Source organism: Callithrix jacchus, chromosome 16 (genome assembly GCF_049354715.1).
Source record: "Callithrix jacchus isolate 240 chromosome 16, calJac240_pri, whole genome shotgun sequence".
In the NCBI taxonomy this organism is placed as follows: domain Eukaryota; kingdom Metazoa; phylum Chordata; class Mammalia; order Primates; family Cebidae; genus Callithrix; species Callithrix jacchus.
The window spans coordinates 57,634,145-57,654,822 of record NC_133517.1 but is presented as its reverse complement, the minus strand read 5'-3'; the positions used below and the strand labels follow the sequence as shown (position 1 = coordinate 57,654,822).

At 49.6% G+C, this 20,678-nt stretch overlaps 1 protein-coding gene across 17 annotated transcripts in view; it reads right to left on the bottom strand.

The window, feature by feature from the left end:
* The window catches only part of TRAPPC9 (trafficking protein particle complex subunit 9), a 714,602-nt gene that overhangs the window by 134,017 nt on the left and 559,907 nt on the right, over positions 1-20,678 (bottom strand). For all 17 annotated transcript variants that reach the window (XM_054246591.2, XM_078353100.1, XM_078353106.1 and 14 more), the window contains one exon: positions 18,334-18,425. In XM_054246591.2, coding sequence (XP_054102566.2) covers positions 18,334-18,425 — 92 coding nt within the window. The remainder of the gene's footprint in view (positions 1-18,333; positions 18,426-20,678) is intronic.

The following is a 20,678-nucleotide window of genomic DNA, read 5'->3' as shown; positions in this document are numbered from 1 at the left end:
GTGGTTATACAAGAGCATGTCTGTGTTTGTCAGAAGTACATATTAATAATTTGGATGTGTTTGGAGCATCAGATCAGCCACATATTCTAAAATAGTTCAGGCTGTGCGTGGTGGCTCATGCCTGTAATCCTAACACTTTGAGAGGCCGAAGTAGGTGGATCACCTGAGGTTAGGAGTTCGAGATCAGCCCGGCCTATGTGGCGAACCTCTGTTTCTACTAAAGATACAAAAATTAGCTGGGCCTGGTCATGGGCACCTGTAGTCCCATCTACTCAGGAGGCTGAGGCAGGAGAATTGCTGAACCCAGGAGGCGGAGGTTGCGGTGAGCCAAGATCGTGCCACTGCACTCCAACCTAGGTGACAGAGCAAGACTCCGTCTCAAAAATAAAATAAAATAAAATAAAATGGTTCAGGAAAAGGAGATTCTTAGTACCATACCTGCAAGTTTGTGCATAATATTATTTCCTTTCTTTCCTCTTACAGCAGCATGCTGCATGAAATATGTGGTTGGAAGTCAGTAGCCCAAGGCCTGAAATCCTGGTGGAGGCCAGTAACTCATCACCTGAGCTTGGGAAATACAGAAATACTGGGGAAAAACGTGAATTTTGAAACCACAGTAACTGTGTTCTGCTCCCTGCTTTGCAGGCTGAGTGACAATCTCGCGTACTCTTTGAGTGCTCTTCCCCTAAAGCACAGGAATAACACTACCTACTTTGGAGATGTGTTGTCAAGGCTACATTATAAAGTTCTTTATCAAATATCTATTGCTAATGTAATAGATGCTCCAGAGACAGCTCTAAGCTCTGAAACTACACCGAGAACCAATCTGTCCCACATGGAGCTTATACTCCAGTGAAGGTAGAGAGACAAACAGGAAACAAATCTGTGATGTGATTAAATAGCAGAGGATTATAAGGACTGTGCAGAAAAATAAAGCAACTCGGACCTTGGAAGGAAAGGGTGGTAGGTCAGGCAGAAGATGTAGAAGGCAAGTTTAAAAAGAAAGAGAAAGAAAATCACCACACAGAATAAAACCAAGAAAATGCAGATCACGAAAGTAGACAGAAAAATTATAAAAACAAAAAGCAAAACAGAATATATGACATAACCAAGACCAAACATTTATACTATAGCAATACAAGTAAATAGCCTAAACTCACTTATAAATGAAAAAGACTTTGAAGTTGGATCAGAAAGCAAAACTCAATGCTTCATCCAAGAAAAAAGTGATTCTTAAAGGTTTAAATTCGAATGATACGCGAAGGTGTATTAGGCACACAAAAAGAAGGCAGGGGTGGTAGTTACAATACCAAACAGAGGCCGGGTGAGGTGGCTCATGCCTGTAATTCCAGTACTTTGGGAGGCCAAGGCAGATGGATCACAAGGTCAGTAGACAGAGACCATCCTGGCTAACACAGTGAAACCCCATCTCTACTAATTGGTCGGTGCAGTGGCTCACACCTGTAATCTCAGCACTTTGGGAGGCCAAGGTGGGCAGATCACGAGGTCAGGAGATCGAGATCATCCTGGCCAAAATGGTGAAAATCCACCTCTATTAAAATATGAAAATTAGCCGGGCATGGTGGCGCACAACCGTAGTCCCAGCTACTTGGGAGGCTGAGGCAGGAGAATTGCTTGAAACCAAGAGGCAGAAGTTGCAGTGAGCTGAGATTGTGCCACTGCACTCCAGCCTGGTGCCTGGCAACAGAACAAGACTCTGTCTTAAGAAAAAAAAAATACAAAAAATTAGCCAGGCATGGTGGCATGCACCTGTAGTCCCAGCTACTTGGGAGGCTGAGGCAGGAGAATCCCTTGAACCCAGGAGGTGGAGGTTGCAGTGAGCCGAGATCATGCCACTGCACTGCAGCCTGGGCAACAGAGCGAGACTGCGTCTCAAAAAAAAAAAAAAATCAAACAGGGATGAAATAAGGGCAAAAAACATGAAAGGAGACAGAGAAGGACATCTTAAATGATAAAGGGACAAACAAAGGGTAACAATTACCAGCATCTGTGCATCCCAGGCCATCAGCATTCACACTGCGGAGATCATGGGACACATACATGCACTCATGGTGGAATGGACCCACATTAGCATTAGTTGTAACTCACCTCTCAAAACCCATAGTAGATCAAATAAGAATGGATCTTAAAGAACTACTCTGTATCATTAATAAGGTAGGGTTCATTGATACATTTTCAACTCAATGCACATAAGAAACATAGTTTGTTTAAAAATATCCATGGCATAGTTACAAAAATCTTAGCACAAAGAAAACTTTGTAAATTGTAAGTGGTGAAGACAGTACTGAACTGATAATACCATTACATTAGAAAGCAATAACAAAAGAAGAAAACAAAACAAAGTAATTACCGCAGGAATTTTTTTTAATTGTCTTTTAAACAACTCTTGGGACAGAAGTGAAAGATAAATTAATTGCAGAATGCCGAACAAATGTCAAACATGAAAACGTTAAATTCTAGAACATGCAACAGAGTAAAAACAGGGACCACAGGAAAATTCATTGCTTTAAATAATTGTATTTAAAATAGGAAATTTTAAATGAATTAAATATGCAACCCACAGGTAGGTAGTTAGAAAGGCAAAAGGGGGCATTGAGGGAGGACTATCCACAGCAGATAGTAAAATATACTGGACTGTAAAGCTAGAACAATTAAAGGGTGGTGCTTATTCATGGGTACATGGACAGAAGAGAGTCCAAAAAGTTCCCTAAACATATGAGAAAAGTGATTGGGAAAAGATAGATTATTGAATAAAAGACTTGGGGACAATTAGGTAGCTTTTTAGAAAAAGGGAGGACCCATGCCTCACTCACACCTCAGTATATTCTCGAAAAACAGAAGATCTGAACATTAAGCCAAACGAGACCATGAAAGCACCAGGAGAAAATGTGGGAGAATTTTTTAAAAACATCATCCAAATGAAGAAGGTCTTTTAAAGCATGGTTCCAACACAGAAGACATTTTTTAAGAGATTGCTCAGTCTGAACTAAGTATCATACAGTGTGACTCACTCTGGTGAGGAATGATATATTTACGAGAATATGTATTGCAATCATGTTTATAACAGCAAAACATTAGAAACAACCTATGCCCATCAAAAGGTACAGAGCAAATAAATGATGATGCTCTGATGCAGAGGTTGGAAAGAATGTGGCAGCTCCGCAGGATTGAGATGCAACCATACCCAAGACCTACCATTAAGTGGGGGGAAAAAACAACATCGTAGAACAGCTGTCACAGGCTACCATTAAGGAAAATAAATTTACAGAGTAAGTCTGCAGACATAACCAGAAACTGGGGGCAGCCACAGCCTCCAGGGAGAGGATCAAGGTTAAGGAGAAGGAGGCTTGCTTTTCATCACGTATCCTTCTGCACCTCCTAAATTCTGAAGTATGTTTGTGCATATTTTTTCTTTGCAAAATAAATAAAGCAAACAAACACTTAGTGCATGGGCTCACAGGGGCTAACACTCGATGGAAGAAGGGCTTTCACTGATGTGCCCTTGGAGGTGGGGAATGGGGTAGTGCTGGGAGGAGGGCAGTCTCTGTTCACTCCCACACTTACTTGCTGGTGGTCGTGGAGTGAGTTTTCTGATTTTCAAGCTCCCCCTCTGTAAAACAAGGGTGGTTTTAATGTATCTCATGAGGTTGTGTGAGGACGGTGTGACATGAGTGAATTTAAATGCCAGCAAAGTCCCTGCGGTAGAGGTTTCTCAATAAAGGTAGTTATGCTGATTACAAGTGAGAGTCTGCCAGCTGAGATGTGCCTTGGCTCTGTGGCTCAGTTTTGTTATAACCCGGACATGCGGGCCCACCTTGGGTAGGCATAGGGCATGCTATGTTTAGTCATTTTTATTAGCTCTTGGCTTATCAGGATTAATAACCTGCTACTTGCCACTCTATGGAGATTTCAGACTTCTTTCCTTAGCTTGTTTTCAGAACCTGAAAGTTCCACTCACATCGCCCTTTCCTCAGCACCTGCAGGCTATTGTGCTGTGCAGGCATTTATACTGCATCTCTCATTTCCTGCTGGAGGGTCTGCCCCAGCCTAGGAAGCCAGAAGGCACTGGGAGCACATCAGTTGGCCAAATGCCAGACAAAGGAGGACTATTAGAAACTTTCATTTCCTGGAGTCTGAATCAAAAGATGAAAGGCATAGTCCCTTGTCCCATTCCCCCACAGGAATAGACGACTGCAGAAATTACCCTTCCAAAGAATGAGATGTTTCTTAAAGAAAGCTGCAGGCAACTAGAGGAGGAGGAGTAAGAGCTGAGGCACCCTAGACGCAGCCCCCCTGAGTCTAGCACAGACTGGCACCAAAGGTGCTCAACTGCAATTTGCTGGATGGGTGGATATGTGGGTGAATGGATAAATATGTGGGTGGGTGGGTAGGTGGGTGGTGGATGGATCAGTGAGTGGGCAGGTGGGTGAATGGATCAATGGGTAGGTAGATGAATGAGTTGGTGGGTGGCTGGATGAATGGATGGGTGAGTGGAGCAGACAGATGGTGGTTAGATGAATGAGTTAATGGATGAGTGGATAACCTGGTGGATGGGCTTGCAGATAAATGAGTGGGCTGGTAGATGGGTTGGTGGTTTAATGGTTGGATGAGTGGATGGATGGATGGCTGGATGGGTGGGCTGGTGGATGGGCTGGTGGGTAAATGGTTGAATGAGTGGAGGGATGGATGGGCTGGTAGATGGGTTGGTGGGTAAATGGTTGGATGAATGGATAGATGGATGTGTGGGCTGGTAGATGGGTTGGTGGGTAAATGGTTGGATGAGTGGAAGGATGGATGTGTGGATAGGTGGGTTGGTGGTAAACGGCTGGATAACTGGATGGATAAATGGGCTGGTAGATGGATTGGTAGGTAAATGGTTGGGTAAGTAGATAGATGGATGTGTGGGCTGGTAGATGGGTTGGTGAGTAAATGGCTGGATGAGTGGAAGGATGGATGGGCTGGTAGATAGGTTGGTGAGTAAATGGTTGGATGAGCGAATAGAAGGATGGGTGGGTTAGTGGATGGGTTAGTTGGTGGATGGGTTGGTGGGTAAATGGTTGGATGAGTGGATGGATGGATGGGCTGGTAGATGGGTGAGTGGGTAAATGGTTGGATAAGTAGATGGATGGATAGGCTGGTAGATGGGTGGGTGAGTAAATGGTTGGATAAGTGGAAGGACGAATGGGCTGGTAGATGGGTTGGTGGGTAAATGGTTGAATGAGTGAACAGATAGATGAGTGGGCTGGTGGATAGGTTAGTGGATAGAAGGCTGGACAGAGGGGTGGATGGGTGGGTAGGTGGATGGGTTTGTGGGTAAATGGCTGGATAACTGGATGGTGTGTGGGCTGGTAGATGGGTTGGTGGATAAATGGTTGGATGAGTGGAAGGATGGATGGGCTGGTAGATGAGTTGGTGGGTAAATGGTTGGATGAGTTGATGGATGGATGGGCTGGTAGATGGGTTGGTGGGTAAATGGTTGGATAAGTAGATAGATGGATGGATGGGCTGGTAGATGGGTGGGTGGGTAAAGGGTTGGATAAGTAGATGGATGGATGGGCTGGTAGATGGGTCGGTGGGTAAATGGTTGGATGAGTGGATGGATGGATGGATGGATGGGCTGGTAGATGGGTCAGTGGGTAAATGGTTGGATGAGTGGATGGATGGATGGGCTGGTAGATCGGTGGGTGGGTAAATGGTTGGATAAGTAGATAGATGGATGGATGGGCTGGTAGATGGGTCGGTGGGTAAACGGTTGAATGAGTGAACAGATAGATGAGTGGGCTGGTGGATAGGTTGGTGGATAGATGGCTGGATAGAGGGGTGGACGGGTGGGTAGGTGGATGGGTTTGTGGGTAAATGGCTGGATAACTGGATGGATGTGTGGGCTGGTAGATGGGTTAGTGGGTAAATGGTTAGATAAGTGGATGGATGGATGGGTGGGCTGGTGGATGGGTTGGTGGGTAAATGGTTGGATGAGTAAACAGATGAGTGGGCTGGTGGATGGGTTGGTGGATAGATGGCTGGATAGAGGGATGGGTGGGTGGGTAGGTGGCAGGGATGGGGAGTGGATGCTTGGAGGATAAAAGTAGGAGAATGTAAATCTAGAACAGTGCTTCAAGACTAGTGTTGACATTACTGCTGAGTCAGTCTATCAGCATCTCCCAGTCTCATCCTTTTCCCCATAGATAGAAAGAGGATGGCAATACATTGATCACTGACAGGTGATCATATTACTCATCACAAAAGGATAAAGGTAATAAGTCAACTCTCAAAACTGCATTAGCTAGACCCTTCCTGGCATCCTGGGTTGGGCAGAACTGTGCCCTTCTCTGCAGCACCTCCTCTCACCCCTCTATCAGGTTGTGTGTGAGTGGCGGGGACAGGTCAGCTGCTCCCTGCACTTGCTCTCCCTCAGTGCCAGGCCCTGCTCAGGAAGATTCAGGAAGCCATGCAGAGCACCCCCTCTCACCTGCCTGGACACAGTCACTACTCCCAAGGAGCTCACGGTCTTGGGAAGAGGACAGACAAATAACAAGGTAAATGGGAGGGGATGTTGTGCAAGAGCAGACAAGGGTGATGAAGGCCTCCCGCAGCGGGAGTTACTTCAGGTGGAAGCAGCCAGGGCCTGGGGGACATTTAATTCTACTTGGCTTATGTTCCAGGCCATATTCCTGTCCTTTGTACTGGAGTGTTCTCTAGGGACCTGGCTCAGAAAGGTCTAGCTCTGGTCCCTGGAAACACACCAGCCCAATCACCATGGTGCCACATTCTGTGCTGGCACTGGGGTGAGGCATAGGGCACAGTCTGGGCCTGCTCAGCATGGTGCCCCAAGCCTGGGCTGGAGCCACATCCTCTCCAACTGGCTGCTGCCTTGCTGAGAATCCAGAGTGACTCATGGTCAGGCCATTCTTGTCAGCAGGAGCATGGGTCAGTCAACCACTGAGGCCAGGCTGGCCATGGGCATGCACGCTACACCAGTATTGCTGCTCTGGGAATGAGCTCTTGGGAACTGATCAGAGTTGCCACAAGGCAGATACCGGGAATACTTGCCTTAGAGTTACAAATGGAAACATGAACCCACCAACAAGCAATAGAAGGGGACTGTCTCAGTGCATCTGGGAACCATTTAAATCACGTGGAAGAATGACATCTACGCCCAGGCTCAAATCTGGCCTTGGACCCATGGGAGGAGACTGGCTTATTCACTCTTTCACGCAGTCAGCAAACCCTTACTGAGCACCCACAGGGACTGAAGATGCTGCTGCACTCAGGCACCCCCCGGCAGTGGAAGAAACAGCCCACAGACAGTACAACCAGAAGGAGAAAGGCACTGTGCTGGAGGTGGGAAAACGCACAGGGGGGAACGCAGCTGGGCCCAGGTGGGGAGGCCAGGCAGGCTGCCTACAAGAACCTGAGTTGGAAGGAAAGGGCTGGATAAGACTATGGGAGGCAGCAGGTATAAAGGCCTGAGGGGAGCGTGGCTCACAGGGACAAGCAACTGTAGCTGAGGGAGCCTGGGGCCCGCACCACAGGTAACACAGGCGGGCAAGGCTGGGGAAGGCACTGCAGGCGGTCGGGGGGCCTTCTGAGCCAAAGGCCAGGCTTGGGAGTCCAACCTCAGGGCTCCGTAGCCACGAGAGCGCTCCAGGTAGAACAGCCAGCCATGACCACAGGTGAAAGGTCACCCTGAGCTCTGTGGAAAAGGCAGATCCCACATGAGCAGAACTGGGGACAGGGACAGCAGCTGTGGGACCAGAGTGAAGTCTCTCCACCTACCAGTTTCTTCCAAAAGCAGACACTGCTTACCCCACTGGGACATCGGGAGGAACAGACGAGGGGACACGTAAGTCACGCCTTCCTGACAGGCAGTAGTACGTGCACCACAAATAGTTTTTCTTTTGGTCAACAAGATTACAATGAAGCAGGATCCCAAATGGTATTTCAAACAGAGATGTTTGTGGCTAAATAGAAGATTGAGGGGTAAAGATGGAGAAGAGGGAGGAAGAAGAGCTAGGAGGGAGAGGAGAGAGACGAGGTAGCCGGTGGTGGGGGCACAGGCCCCATAGCCAGGCCGGCCGGGCTCACATGGGGCGAAGCCACCTGGGGCTGCCGCACTCCGGGTTTCGTCTTTCCCATCCACATGAGGGATTGTCATGGGTGCCTCCTCCGGGGTTGCCGCGAAGATGCAGAAAGCATCATGGAGGCCGTTCCTGAAACGCAGCAGCCATACCCACAGACGGAACAGCAGGGCCTGTGAACGGGGTCCTCTCCCAGTGGGGGATTAGGATCCTGGGGCTTTTCCTCTCAATACAGGTTTTTTGTTTTCACTTTTTTCCCCCTTCAAAAAGAAGGTAACTACTTTTTTAAAGAAAAACGAATGATCCTCTGTCAACCTGTGCCCAGGGATGCCAGCTGGGCCACACGACAGCCTTTGCCTCCCACACCTACTCTACCAGGCCAGCAGGCCTCGGGCCAGCTGCCACAAGCCGTCATGGTCCCCAGGAAGTGTCTCTCAGCTCAAGCAGACCAGGCTCTCAGTCACCAAAACCACCCAATTCACCTGCCCCAGCAAGAGGGGACTCCTCCGGTACTCCTCAGAAGTACTGACTAAGACTGGCCTGGAGCAGATGTTTGGAGATTGGGCTAGGCTGGAAAAATCCAATGCTGGTGCCATTGCTAAGCTACCTGGGAAGGAGGCAGAGGACCGGCGGGCAAGCCCAGCTGCTGGGGAGGCCTGGGGCAGCCACTGCCGCCATCGGTGTGGATTGTCCTACTGTCTGGCTGGCGGGAGCCGGGTTTCTCACTCCCTTTTCCAGGCAGCCTGAGCTCTGAACACATTTAGTGACTTGTAGAGGCCATTCTGCCTGAGGATCATGTTAGAAATAAACAAAGCTACCTGCACGATGTCCATGTTACACAAGTTAATGAAAGGGAACATTCTCGGTGTAGGGACACGTCTCTCTGCAAAGCCCCAGAAAGCACCCAGGTATAGCCCAGCCTTAGAGGCACCAGGCAGAGTTCTGGCTGCTGCCACCATGGGATCCAGACTCCTGATCGGAGCTGGCTCAGTGCGGAAGGTGCTATTTGGATGGATGCCACAGGGCCCACAGCCTGCTCCAGGTGGTCTGTCCCCAGGGAGGCCCATGGGTTCTGAGCCATGTCCCCATGCGTACCGGGACTCCTTCCTGGGAAAGGCAGCAGCTAGGTGTCAGGCTCTAGTTTGTCTCTGGTCTCTGCTTGCAGGATATCTGTACAAGTTCTGAGGTGAGCAAACACCAGGATGTGTGCAAACAAGCTGCTGACCAACCTGGATCCCTCACCCTCATCAGACTGAGAGTGGCTCCAAGGCAGAAATGGAGTTTATTTTTAGGTCCTCAGCGCCGAGGACAGTGCGTGTAGTGGTGCTGAGTAGTGATCAACAGATATTTACTGAATGAATGGATGTATGGATGGATCAATCAATCAACATCTTCCATGCAACCTTAGGTCCCCAGCCTCACCTCCCTCTTCTTACCAGCCCACCCATCTTCCCTGTGGCTCCAGGCTCCACTAATGGCAGTCATTTGTCCCCATGAACCATGTCTGGCCCCGCCTCTCTCTTCTAAGCCTTTGTATCTGCTGCCTGCTCTACTCTCCTAGTCATGAAGAGTTTGGACCTCGAGCCGTGCTGCCCAAATGTGAGAACACCGTATCTCCTCTGAGACAAGGCAGGAGTGTCCCACACACAAGTCATCAGGTGGCTGCCCTGCTTCCCAGGCTGGTGTTCCCCTCGCTCCCACAAGTGCAGCCTTCACATCACAGCTCAGAACTGGAGTTCACGGTGGGATCTGCTTGGTGATTATTTGGAGAATGTGCACTGAAAATATCCACTCTGTAATGTGGCTAAAACCTAATCTGTATTCCCTGGACGTCTGTGAAAGACAGCACAGACCAATCATTGATGCATCTGAGAAATACAAAGAGCTATAAAGAGAAAAGTGCCAGCAGTGGAAGAAGCAGGCGGAGGGTGGCACAGCCGTGGGACACTCAAATCCGCATGGCAAACGCTTAGCCCCATTAGTCACCATGACCGGGTCTCTATGGAAACGCCTGGAAGATGGGCCTCAAAATAGACAGTCAGGGAGCACACTGAGTTTCTGCAGCAGGCACAGGAAGGCCCAGCCCTGCCTCCTGCTCTTCCCACCTGGAGGATCAGAGCAGCACCCCCTTTCCAGGACCGTTCATGGACAGGGACAGAGGGGTCTGGGGAGCTCCAGCCCGACACGCACACTTGGGTTCAGTTGTGAGCGTGGCCCTGCTCCCAGCCCAGCCTTGCCCTCCTGCCTCCTGCCTTACTGCCAGACCCTCTCCAGCAGGAGCACACTCACTAGGCAATTCAGGCCCCAGAAGCAGGGAGATTCTGGAGGCCCCCCCGCTGCCTGTAGTCTGACATCAGCACCCACACCACAGCCCCCCCGAAGATCACACCCACCTCTGTGAGCCTGAGGAGGATGCTCTCTGCTGGGCTTCTGGGGGTTTCTTCAAACCTCCACTGAGCATCTCCACTTTACAAAAGGGAACCTCAAGGTTCACAGGACTTGACCACCATCTGAATCAACACTCACCACGAGGATGTGGCAGAGACTGAGCTGAGACCCCAGTCAGCTCAGTGCTGACTCCACACCAGTACAAGCCGCGCAACTGCTGCCATCATCACACAATAAAGTGGACAGCTTTGCACTCCGCCAAGATCCCATAAAATATTAATAACTTCTGAGAATCCATGCTGAGGGAATCACCCCAAAACATAGAGAAGGCTCTACAAAAAAAACACTACATCTAATTTTTAAAACAGCAAACATTTTGAAGCATTCTAAATGTTCAACTATAGAACAAGTATTAAATTATCTTGTATTCATTTGATAAAATATAGTTCAGCCCATCACAATATGTGTGAGACATGTTTATCACATAGGAAATGCTTACACTTGTGTCAAGCATAAAAAGGGACGCAGAAGTATAAATACAGTAGGATCGTCCCTATGGACAAAATTAGACTTGGAAAGTAGCAGAAAGACTTGGGAATGCACAAAAATGAATTAGAGCATAGGGAAAGGCTATTTTTTATCTGTTTTCTGATTTTCCCTCGTCTTCTACCCTGAGATTATATTACTTTCATGAAGTGATCCAGTGCGAGGTTGAGGCTATAATAAAAGGAACTGACATTTGAACCCAGGCCTGTTCCCTCCCAGCTGTGCAGTGCTGGGGAGACCAGCTGAGCTTGGTCCAAGCTCTTCCTCTATATATGGGAGAACCTCAGCCTTCAGGGCCGTGGCAGGGCTCAGAAATAACAACATAAAGACCTCACGCCTGGCCCATCAGGTGATTTGTACTGCAAAACGGTTGCTTTGAAATTATAAGCTGGGCCTGCTGGCTTGCGCCTGTACTCCCAGCACTTTGGGAAGCCAAAACAGAAGGATCTCTTGAGGCCAGGAGTTCAAGACCAGCCTGGGCAACATAGGGAGACGCCCCTCTCTACAAAAATTAACAAATACAAAAATTAGCTGGGTATGGTTGAAGTGAGAGGATTGCTGGAGCCCAGGAGGTCAGGGATGCAGTGAGCTACGATTGTACCCCTGCACTCCAGCCCGGCTGACAAGCAGGAGCCTGTCTCAAAACTACATAAAAATTCAAAAATTAAAGAAGAATCCTTTCCTTTTTGAATTCAATTAGTGAGCCTGCTCTGAGTCAGAGAAAGAATCAGCCAGGCCAGGCCAAAGCTGGGGATACTGGGCCTGCCAGGGAGCGAGGGCCCGCGCAGCATGGTGGCCTACGGGTGTGATAGAAACTCCCTTGGGCCATGGGGGCTTTTAGGGAGCTGCAGCCTTAGTTCATCCTTGGAGGGGACTCTGGAAGAATGGTGATGGGAGCCCGGGTCATGGGTGATGGGGTGCAGGGAACGAGGTAGCCCCAAAGCCCTGGCTGGGGGTTAGGAGTGGGTGGGTCCGAGACATGGATTCCACCTTGCAGGACGGGAGGGGAGTTGCCTGGGTTGTGGCCCAGGATGCAGACCCTGTACCACATGTGTCCCCCATGGGCTTGAAGGCAGTACAACATGTGGTCAGAGTGAGGGGCAAACAAAACTCACCCCTTTTTCATGCACCAGCCAAGGTCTGAACTCTCCATGTGGCCCTGCCCAGATGCTAAACTCTGGTAAACTCAACTCAATCACCCATCCCTCCAAGCCCAACTGAGAGCCACCTTCTCCTCGACACCATCCCAACCCCTTCCCTTCAGAGCCATCTCTCCTTCTCCCAAATGGCCTCTGCCTGCAGGATGGGGCTGCTCCAGCCCCCACAGGCTCTCCCCAGACCTCCGTGTGTTGGCCCTGCTGTTCCAACTCCGGGCACTTCCTTTCCCAGCCTGAAGCTCCTCTAGGGAATGAGAAGAAAGAAAGAAAGAAACCAGCAAGATGTTAAATGCTCTATTTGTGAGCACTGGTTACATGGCAAGGAATCATTTGTGTTAGCCTGTTCCCTTCTCCCAACATCCCTGCAAGGTGTCTGAGTCACAACACTTCACAGAGGACCAGAGCTCAGAGTGTAAGTGACTGTTCAAGGCATTCAGCCAACTTGGCAAAACATGGCAAAGTTGAGACCAGAAGTAGGTCTGCAGGGTTCCAAAGCTGAGATCGTTCCATGAGGTCCACGTCTGCCTGTTTCTCTACATCCTTAGGGCCTGAACTATGAGTCACAGGGCGAGGTGCCTGCTCTCCCTCTCTTTGTATATATACAGATATATAAATGTGTGATTCCAAACAGCGCTCAAAGAGAAGGCTCTGCTCAGAAATGGAAAACCCCCACATGGCTGCTTTGGGAAGAGATGCCATGTAACTCAGCCGAGGTCCCTGCAGGCATTCGCTGTGATCTCACTGCAGAGAGCAACCCAGGTGTGCAGGCGGCCAGCATAGCCATGGCTCCCAAGCAAAGCAAATATGCCAAGCGCCCCTTAAGCAGTGGAATTTAGTGGGAGTGGACGTGGAAAGCCTGGTGGCCACAGCAAGACCCTTGCCCCACTGGGCTCACAGATCCATCTGCAGCACCACGGAGGGGCTGCAGTCACTATGACCCCTGCTACCCAGTTCAGCTCCCATGCCCTGTGACTTGCAAAGTCTCCAGAATATCTGGGGGTCCTGTTTAAGGTTGAAGGACTTGATCCAACCTGGACCCTCCCTGCACTCCCCACCCTCCTCTCAGGGGAAGCCTGAGTGTCCTGTGCCCCCAACAGGGGTCAGAAGATCACCTCAGAAATCCAAGTTTCAGCAATGTCCACGTCACGATGGATAGTCACGTGCCCATATGATGAATAAACATCTCAAGATCCCTAAAAAAGTTCAGAGCCTTTTACCTAGCAGTAACTCCTAACTAGAAAACTCATCTAGTCAGAAAATCGCATTGAAGTCTATGTATTAACATGTTCACTGAAACCAGCCAATATGATAATAGTGAGATGAACAGTGAAACTGCAAACAGGAAAAGATCATGCCCTGCTTCTGGAAAGTGCAAGGCCCCCGCCCTGGCAGGTGCCACTGGAACCGAAATGAGCCGCTTACTGCTGGGGCTCCCGCAGGGACCGGCTCACGTCCTGAAGGAAGAAATGCCTTTCAGATCTTAGCACTGCTTTCAAAAAGCCATGGATTTCCTCCAGGATAAAGGGATTAATATTCACATTGTTTGCCAACATGCCACTGTGCCCGCTAGAGGCGGCCCAAACACTATCCATTACCAAACAGAAAAGGCCTGGGGAAGAAACTGACCCGGTGCTGGAGAAGGAGACCCCCCTCCGCCCGAGGTTCCTCCCAGTGGCCTTGGCCAGGAGAAACAGCCCACAGGCTCACTCCAGGTGTGGCAGCAGCTGGACGACCCCTCCCCTGGGGAATCTGTTTCTTTTGAATGACCCAATATATCAAGACAAGTTGAACTTCGTTTTTATTAGCCTTTTTAGGGAACCCAAATTCCTGTAGATGCAGATGTGTTTTCTGTTTAAACCTTAGTAATTCAACAAAAATAGATCTGACTGCCAATTGGTTCGCTCCACACTCACTCACAGAGCATCGCACGTGGCGAGTGCCCCATCTCCCCCCCACCCTTCGTGCCATCTGAGCTGCCTAACAACCTGGTGAAGTGGGAATTACCGCATCCTCCAAACCAGCAAACAGATCTGCTCTGGCTCATGATGAAGTCATTAAGCCACATCTTGCAACTGTTCTCCAATGTCAAAGTCCTGCATCTCAAACCACCACCCTGACAAAGGCAAGGCGACATTTCTTTAGTCATGAAGAAAAGAGTTGGCCTCCAACTGCTAACCATCATTCTATGCCATGCAAATGGGACCTCAAAACCACCTTCTCAAATTCTCCAAGAACAGAGACAGTAAAGGATGGCAGCTCTTGGGCCAATTCACTGAAAGCAGGAAACATGTAAGCACCTCTTAACATGCCGTGGGCCACATTCCATACTGCAGGGCCTCACCTCTCCTCCTTGCTGTCCCCCAGAGTGAAGAGCGCCTGCCTGGGCCTCCCTCTGAAGGTGGCCCCACCATGCACGGATGCCAGGAAGGAGGTCCACACACTGCCCAGTCCCTGGGGTGAGCAAGGGGGTAGCAGAGATGAACAGCACAGATTCACGGAGAGCCCCTTGTGAGTTTCCCCACCAGGGCTTGGGTATCTGACTCCTAGAACTGGGCTGATCTTCCAGGAATTACAGACATATCTATATAAAAGACTGTAGCTTTTAAAACATAAGTGATTATAATAAATCTTTGCTTTGCAGGCGGTGGGAATTTATGGTGTTCCAGACACATTTACAAATGTCATTTCACTTTAATTCTGGGCCTCAGAGCAACACATGAGGTTGCCATGGGAGAGGTCCATGCCACACTGTGATAGGGAAATGGAGGTTCAGGGTGCCTCCATGACGCAGTACGTGGCAGGACCAAAATGTAAACCACGTCCCCTGGCTCCACCAACAGCCTCTACTACACCACAGAGGGGACTGAAGCACCATGAAGAAAGCCTTTGCTTTCAGACAAGAGTGCAGTGAAAACCATAGTTCTTTTCTGTCACCCTGTGCCCCTACCTGTTCCCCCAGAGGCTGAAGTGAAGCAAGGTCAACAATGTCAATGAAGGGTCACCTCTCAACCTGCATGGAGCCCAACTGCGGGGGCCCAGTATGCATCTGCACAGGGCTGGTCCCACTGCTGGCCCATGTTTCCTATGGGAAAGAAAACCAGCACAGGGGGTGGGGGTGATGAGGAGACGGGTGTGGGTTTCAGAGGAAACAATGGTGCAGGGAGGCAGGGGTTGTGCTGAGCACATAGTAGACATCACTCAGGCAATTCCTGGAGCAACTTACACAGCAGCCATCATCCCACTCCACGAAGGAAGAAACTTAGGCTCAAAAAGGTGAAGTCGTATGCCGAAGGTCACACAGCTAACACATGACAGAGCTAGGATCTGAGCCCAGGACTGCCTGATCCTGAGAGGTCATGGAACAGAACTCCATTTACAAAAGAACTCTCTGAGCCTCCCTATTTTAAAAAAAAAAGGGTGCTATGGATTGAATGTCTCCTCCAAAACTCATGTTGAAACTTAATCCCCAATGTAGCAGTGCTGGGAGCTGGCGTCTTTAATTGGTGATTGGGATTAATCCATTCAAAGATTAATAGGTTGATAGATTAATGGGCTCTCATGGGTGGAAAAATGGTGGCTTTTTAAGAAGAGGAAGCAAGACCAGAGCTAGCACATGAGCACACTCAGCCCCCTCGCCATGTGATGCCCTGCACCACCTCAGCACTCTGCAGAGTCCCCAGCAGCAAGAAGGCCCTCACTAGATGCAGCTCCTTGACCTGAGACTTTGCAGCCTCTGTAACTGTAAGAAATACATTTCTTTATAAATTACCCAGTTTCAGGTATTCTGTTATAAGCAACAGAAAATGAACCAGAACAAAATGGAAGAAAATTAGGGCAAGAAATGGAAACAGCAGTGTAACGCAGCAGGGGTCTGAGCCAGCCCGGAGCCTTCACGCCTCCCAGCAGGTGCCTCTGTCCATGAGGGCGTGTGCAGCTTCCAGGCTGCTCTGTGCCGAGAGGCGCCCCGGGCCAAACCAACTTCCTAGTTCTGGCTCTAGTTGTCCACTCTTCTCTCTAATTTCCCCACTATTGTAAATTTTTAAAGGGTGTTCTTAGCACACCCAGGGGAGAAGGCAAAAAGAGCAGAAAGGACCTTTGTGATCATTAAGGACTAAAGCTTTTCTTCATCTGAAATTCCCAAATTGTCCAGGTTTCTTCCAGCCCCAACAATTTTCAGTCAGGGCTGGGCTGAGGTTTGTCCTTGGCTGGTGGAGGTATGATGGCCTGTAACTCAGTGCTCCCAGCTCTGTTCACCCTGGAGCCCCTGGGGCAAGTGCCAACCTCTGAGCCTCAGTTGCTCTGTTTGTAAATGATGGAGAAAACCTCACTCATGGGACTGTGGTGAGGAGTGCATGGCAACTCTTATGTAAAATGTCTGGGACAAGAGATGCTCAACAATCCAAGGTCCTTGCCTCTTCTCTGTCCTGTGCCTCTCCAATTCCAGGACCCTCCTCACCCTTAGGGCCTACCTAGAACAGTGCCAAGGGCAGTCCATGCCCTGGGAAGGGCATCATCTCCAGACTGCACAGTCATCTCACAGAGCACTGGAAGGTGGAGGGACTTCTCCCCTCTCAGCCTTGTCCTGCCAGAACTTCTCCCGCAGGGCTCTGCTCCTGAGTACCCTGTTGGTCACCCGCCCAACCAAAGGCCCTCAAGCAATCTCAAAAACCCTTGTGTGGAACTAGGGCTGCCAACCCTGAGAGAGAAAAGAGGAGCCCATCTGCTGCCCGCCTCCCCACCCCAAGTCACTCTGCTCTTTGCTCTTGGGCGCCTGTTCTGCCTGTGGCCCGCCCTTGGTTCACTTACCCTATGAAAGTCTTACATAGCTGCCTGGAGGAATCTCCTCTGGTGACAAAAAAAATACAGCTAGTTCCCCTGGGCCTGACCCCACCCCATGGCTAGGGGATCCCAGGTGTCTGCCCCAGGTCAGCTGTTCGAGCCTAGGGGCATAGCTGACTGTGCCCAGGTAATCAGGAGACAGATAGGACATTTCTACCTAGAAAAGTGGCTGGGCTACCGGGAAGCCACCAGAGAACCAAACTGTGAAACCCTCTGCAGAAACACCAAGCCTTTCCTTCCTGACACTCAGGCTGGGTGGAAAGGAAGAAGAGTCCACAGAAGGAGCCTGAGTATAAAATACAAACCCACTTTACAGCTGCCATGACGGTGCCTACCTGGTCCCGACACCTTTCACCTGTCAGGAGCCAGGAGCTAGCCTCTGTAGGACAAGGGGCCTCCAGGCTGAAGCGGGCTGGTGGAGCGCAAGGAGAAATGCTTACTTTCTCCTCATGTCACTGGAATCATTTCCATGTGTCTCCAGCCCATGAAAGGGGCAGAACAAGCTTGTTCATGAACCAGACCCTGGATCACAGAGGAGCTACTTATTCACAATGACCTCTTGGCTAAAGAAGAGGAAGAAAGGGGTTATACATGCTTGCAACTGACGGTTTACAGGTGATCCAAAATAGAGGCGCTGATGAAATAATTTCTAGAGAATAAAGACTCTCACTTCAATAGAAATACTAAGCTCATTTCTCAGCAAAATGTTTCTGAGTTCAATTTAGAAAGGCACAGTGTAGGGAGGAAGTTCCCAGGTGCAAGAAGCCACCTTCAAATAAACTGTGCTAAGTGTTCAGTAATGGTGTTCTCCTTCGGGCAGAACACAACACTGAGTTGAGGCATTTACAAAACAAACGCTTTTCCACACAGACAGCATGAAAAGCTGTCAACACACAGTTGCAGTGAGTGGGGTGAAAGCAAGGGTGAACCACCTCCTGTTCTCTTCTGCCATCCCAGGCCTCTCTCAGTTCTGGAAACAGTTGCAAAGCACAGGCCAGCCAGACACAGTTAATTGCCATTTCAGAAGACGACCTGCTCTACAGCAAGTCAAGGCGTAGACCAGGATCCGCCCACTGCACCTGTTTTGATGGGCACTGCCCACCTAGGTGAACACAGATGCCCTCAGGCGGAGGTGCCAGTGTAGCATGATGAGCCTGTCTTTTCCCCCAAGGTTTTCCATGACGACCTGCAGCACCCACCACCATCTGGGGTGCCCAGACACACACCCCCAAAAATCTTGCTTGCGCATTTGGAGAAAAGGAGCACATCCACCCAGAATCAATGGGCGGCTGGCAGGTACTCACCCCACTGCAGAGGTGCCAGCTGCAGGTGCTCCAGGACGAGCTGGTTCAGGAGTCCTTCCACACTGGCCTCACCGCTGCGCTTCAGGGAGGGGTGAGCCTTGGTCAAGGAAAACGCAGTTCCTGCTGATCCCAGATATAGGAGAACATGTAAAAGTCTCTATACAGAGACCATCGGGCCAGGCGCAGTAGCTCACGCCTGTAATCGTAGCACTTTGGGAGGCTGAGATGGGTGGATTACCTGAGGTCAGGAGTTCAGGACAGAGAACATCAGATGGGAAACTTCCTACAGCAGATGTCTCCCCTCTTCTGAAGGGGTTGTCTAACCAACCACTATGGCATCGCCCTGAGTATGTGGACATTGGGGCATATAAAACAGCAAGCACTTCTCTTCTGATCCCTCAAATCTGGTAAATTAAACTACTGTTATGTAAGAAAGGGAACTCCACTGAGATAATTTTCATCCAACAACTATTCTTGCTGGGGGAAATAAAGAGAAACAGAAGGTTATTTTTCCTTAATAAAACATGCAAACTGTGGTTCGCCATTCAGTACAACCCATGAGTTCCTTGACACGTGTCAGTTTCATGCTGGTTTTGCATCGGTCCTGTCATACGTCTTGATGTAATTACACTTATTATTATTAAGAACAGGCTCACTTACTCGAGTTCATAATTGAGGAAGTCATAAAGTCTCTCAGCAAGTATCAGTGGATGAAGAAATTAGGTTTAAAAATGTAGAAAGCAGAAATCTCCCTTGCACTGCTATTAAAGCAGCCAATGTGATTCTCAAAATAGATCTGTAAACCTCCTTCCCTTTTCCTACATAAGTTAAAGCCGCCACATCTAAGTTGCAATAAAAGGGGAAAATTTCAGTTTCTGACATTCTCTAGTAATTGCAAAAGTAAAGAAAACACCCCACCTTCCTTCTTCCTTTAGTAAGTTAATTCCATTCAACAAACACATCTAGTTAGTCTGAAGCACACCATGCATAGAACAGTGGGTGGGAGGCCCTGAGGGAACAGAAAGGGCGGCCACTCACCCTGAAGTTGAGAGGTTTACATCACAAAACCGAGAATCGCAATGGCCAACCCTGGGGACAGTCCTGTGGGAACAAAGCCCCCGCAGGTGGAGGTAGAATGGAGCCGAGAGCAGAAGGGAGCCGGAGGAAACGGAGGCCCCGGGGTCTCTCCTGCTGGCTTGCAAGGGAGTCGAGCTCAGAGGGGCTGAGCAGAGTGGGCGCATCCCCTCATCAGTGTCCAATGAAATAGCCACATAGGGCTGTCCAGACAAGGGGGCTGCCCAAGATAGCCAGCCGACCGCAGCACCACAGCCACCAGCAGGAGTACAGGCTAAGGCCAGCAACATGCGGGCCTGGTGCTCAGGAACCCGTGGCCACTCCTGTGTCCTATTTTAGCTTTTTTTTTTTTTTTGAGACATAGTCTCATTCTGTCACCCAGGTTGGAGTGCTGTGGCAGGATCTCAGCTCACTGCAACCTCTGCTTCCTAGGCTCAAGTGATTCTCCTGCCTCAGCCTCTCCGGTAGCTGGGATTATGGGCACCTGCCACTATTCCTGGCTAATTTTTGTAAGTTTTTAGTAGAGACAGGGTTTCACCATGTTGGCCAGGCTGGTTTTGAACTCCTGACATGTGATCAGCCCATTTCTGCCTCCCAAAGTGTTGGGATTACAGGCGTGAGCCACCGTGCCCAGCCCTATTTTAGCTATTTTGGATTTTTCAATTCTCCCCAAATACTGTATGTTCTCTCTGAATTCCAGGCCTCCCCTCCCATACTCTGTGCCTTCTCCCTGGAAATGCCTTTCCCTGCCCTCTTCTCTTTCCTCACTTTATGTCTCAACTTGACCCTGCTTCTCCTACAGGAAGCCTCCAGAAAGCACGCATGCATCCCCTGACAACCTGCACTAGACGTGGTCATCGTCCTATCACTTGGCTTCAGCCCTAGCCTGTGAGCTCCATGAAGGCAGAGACCCGGTCTTGGGGCCTAAAAAAGTGCTTAGTTCACAGCAGTTGCTCAATATGTATTACCTGATGAATAAATGAACACTGAATGAGCAAACATCCCAGGTGGGAGTGCAGGGGCCATGCCTCATTCAGCAGCACAGCCCATAGCCCTTTCACACAGCGAAGCATAGCTCAGTAGCTACGAGACTCAGCAAACCTTCCTGCGCCTGAGGCCCGGGGCCCTGCGGACAGCTCCTGCACATTCTCAGGTTCACTGCTCAGGGTCTTCCTGCCCCTGGCTCCAGTCCACTTATGCTGTTCTGCTTCATTCCACAGCAACCCAAACATTCCACTCATCCTGTCCCCCCTCAGAAGAGAATCTAAGGG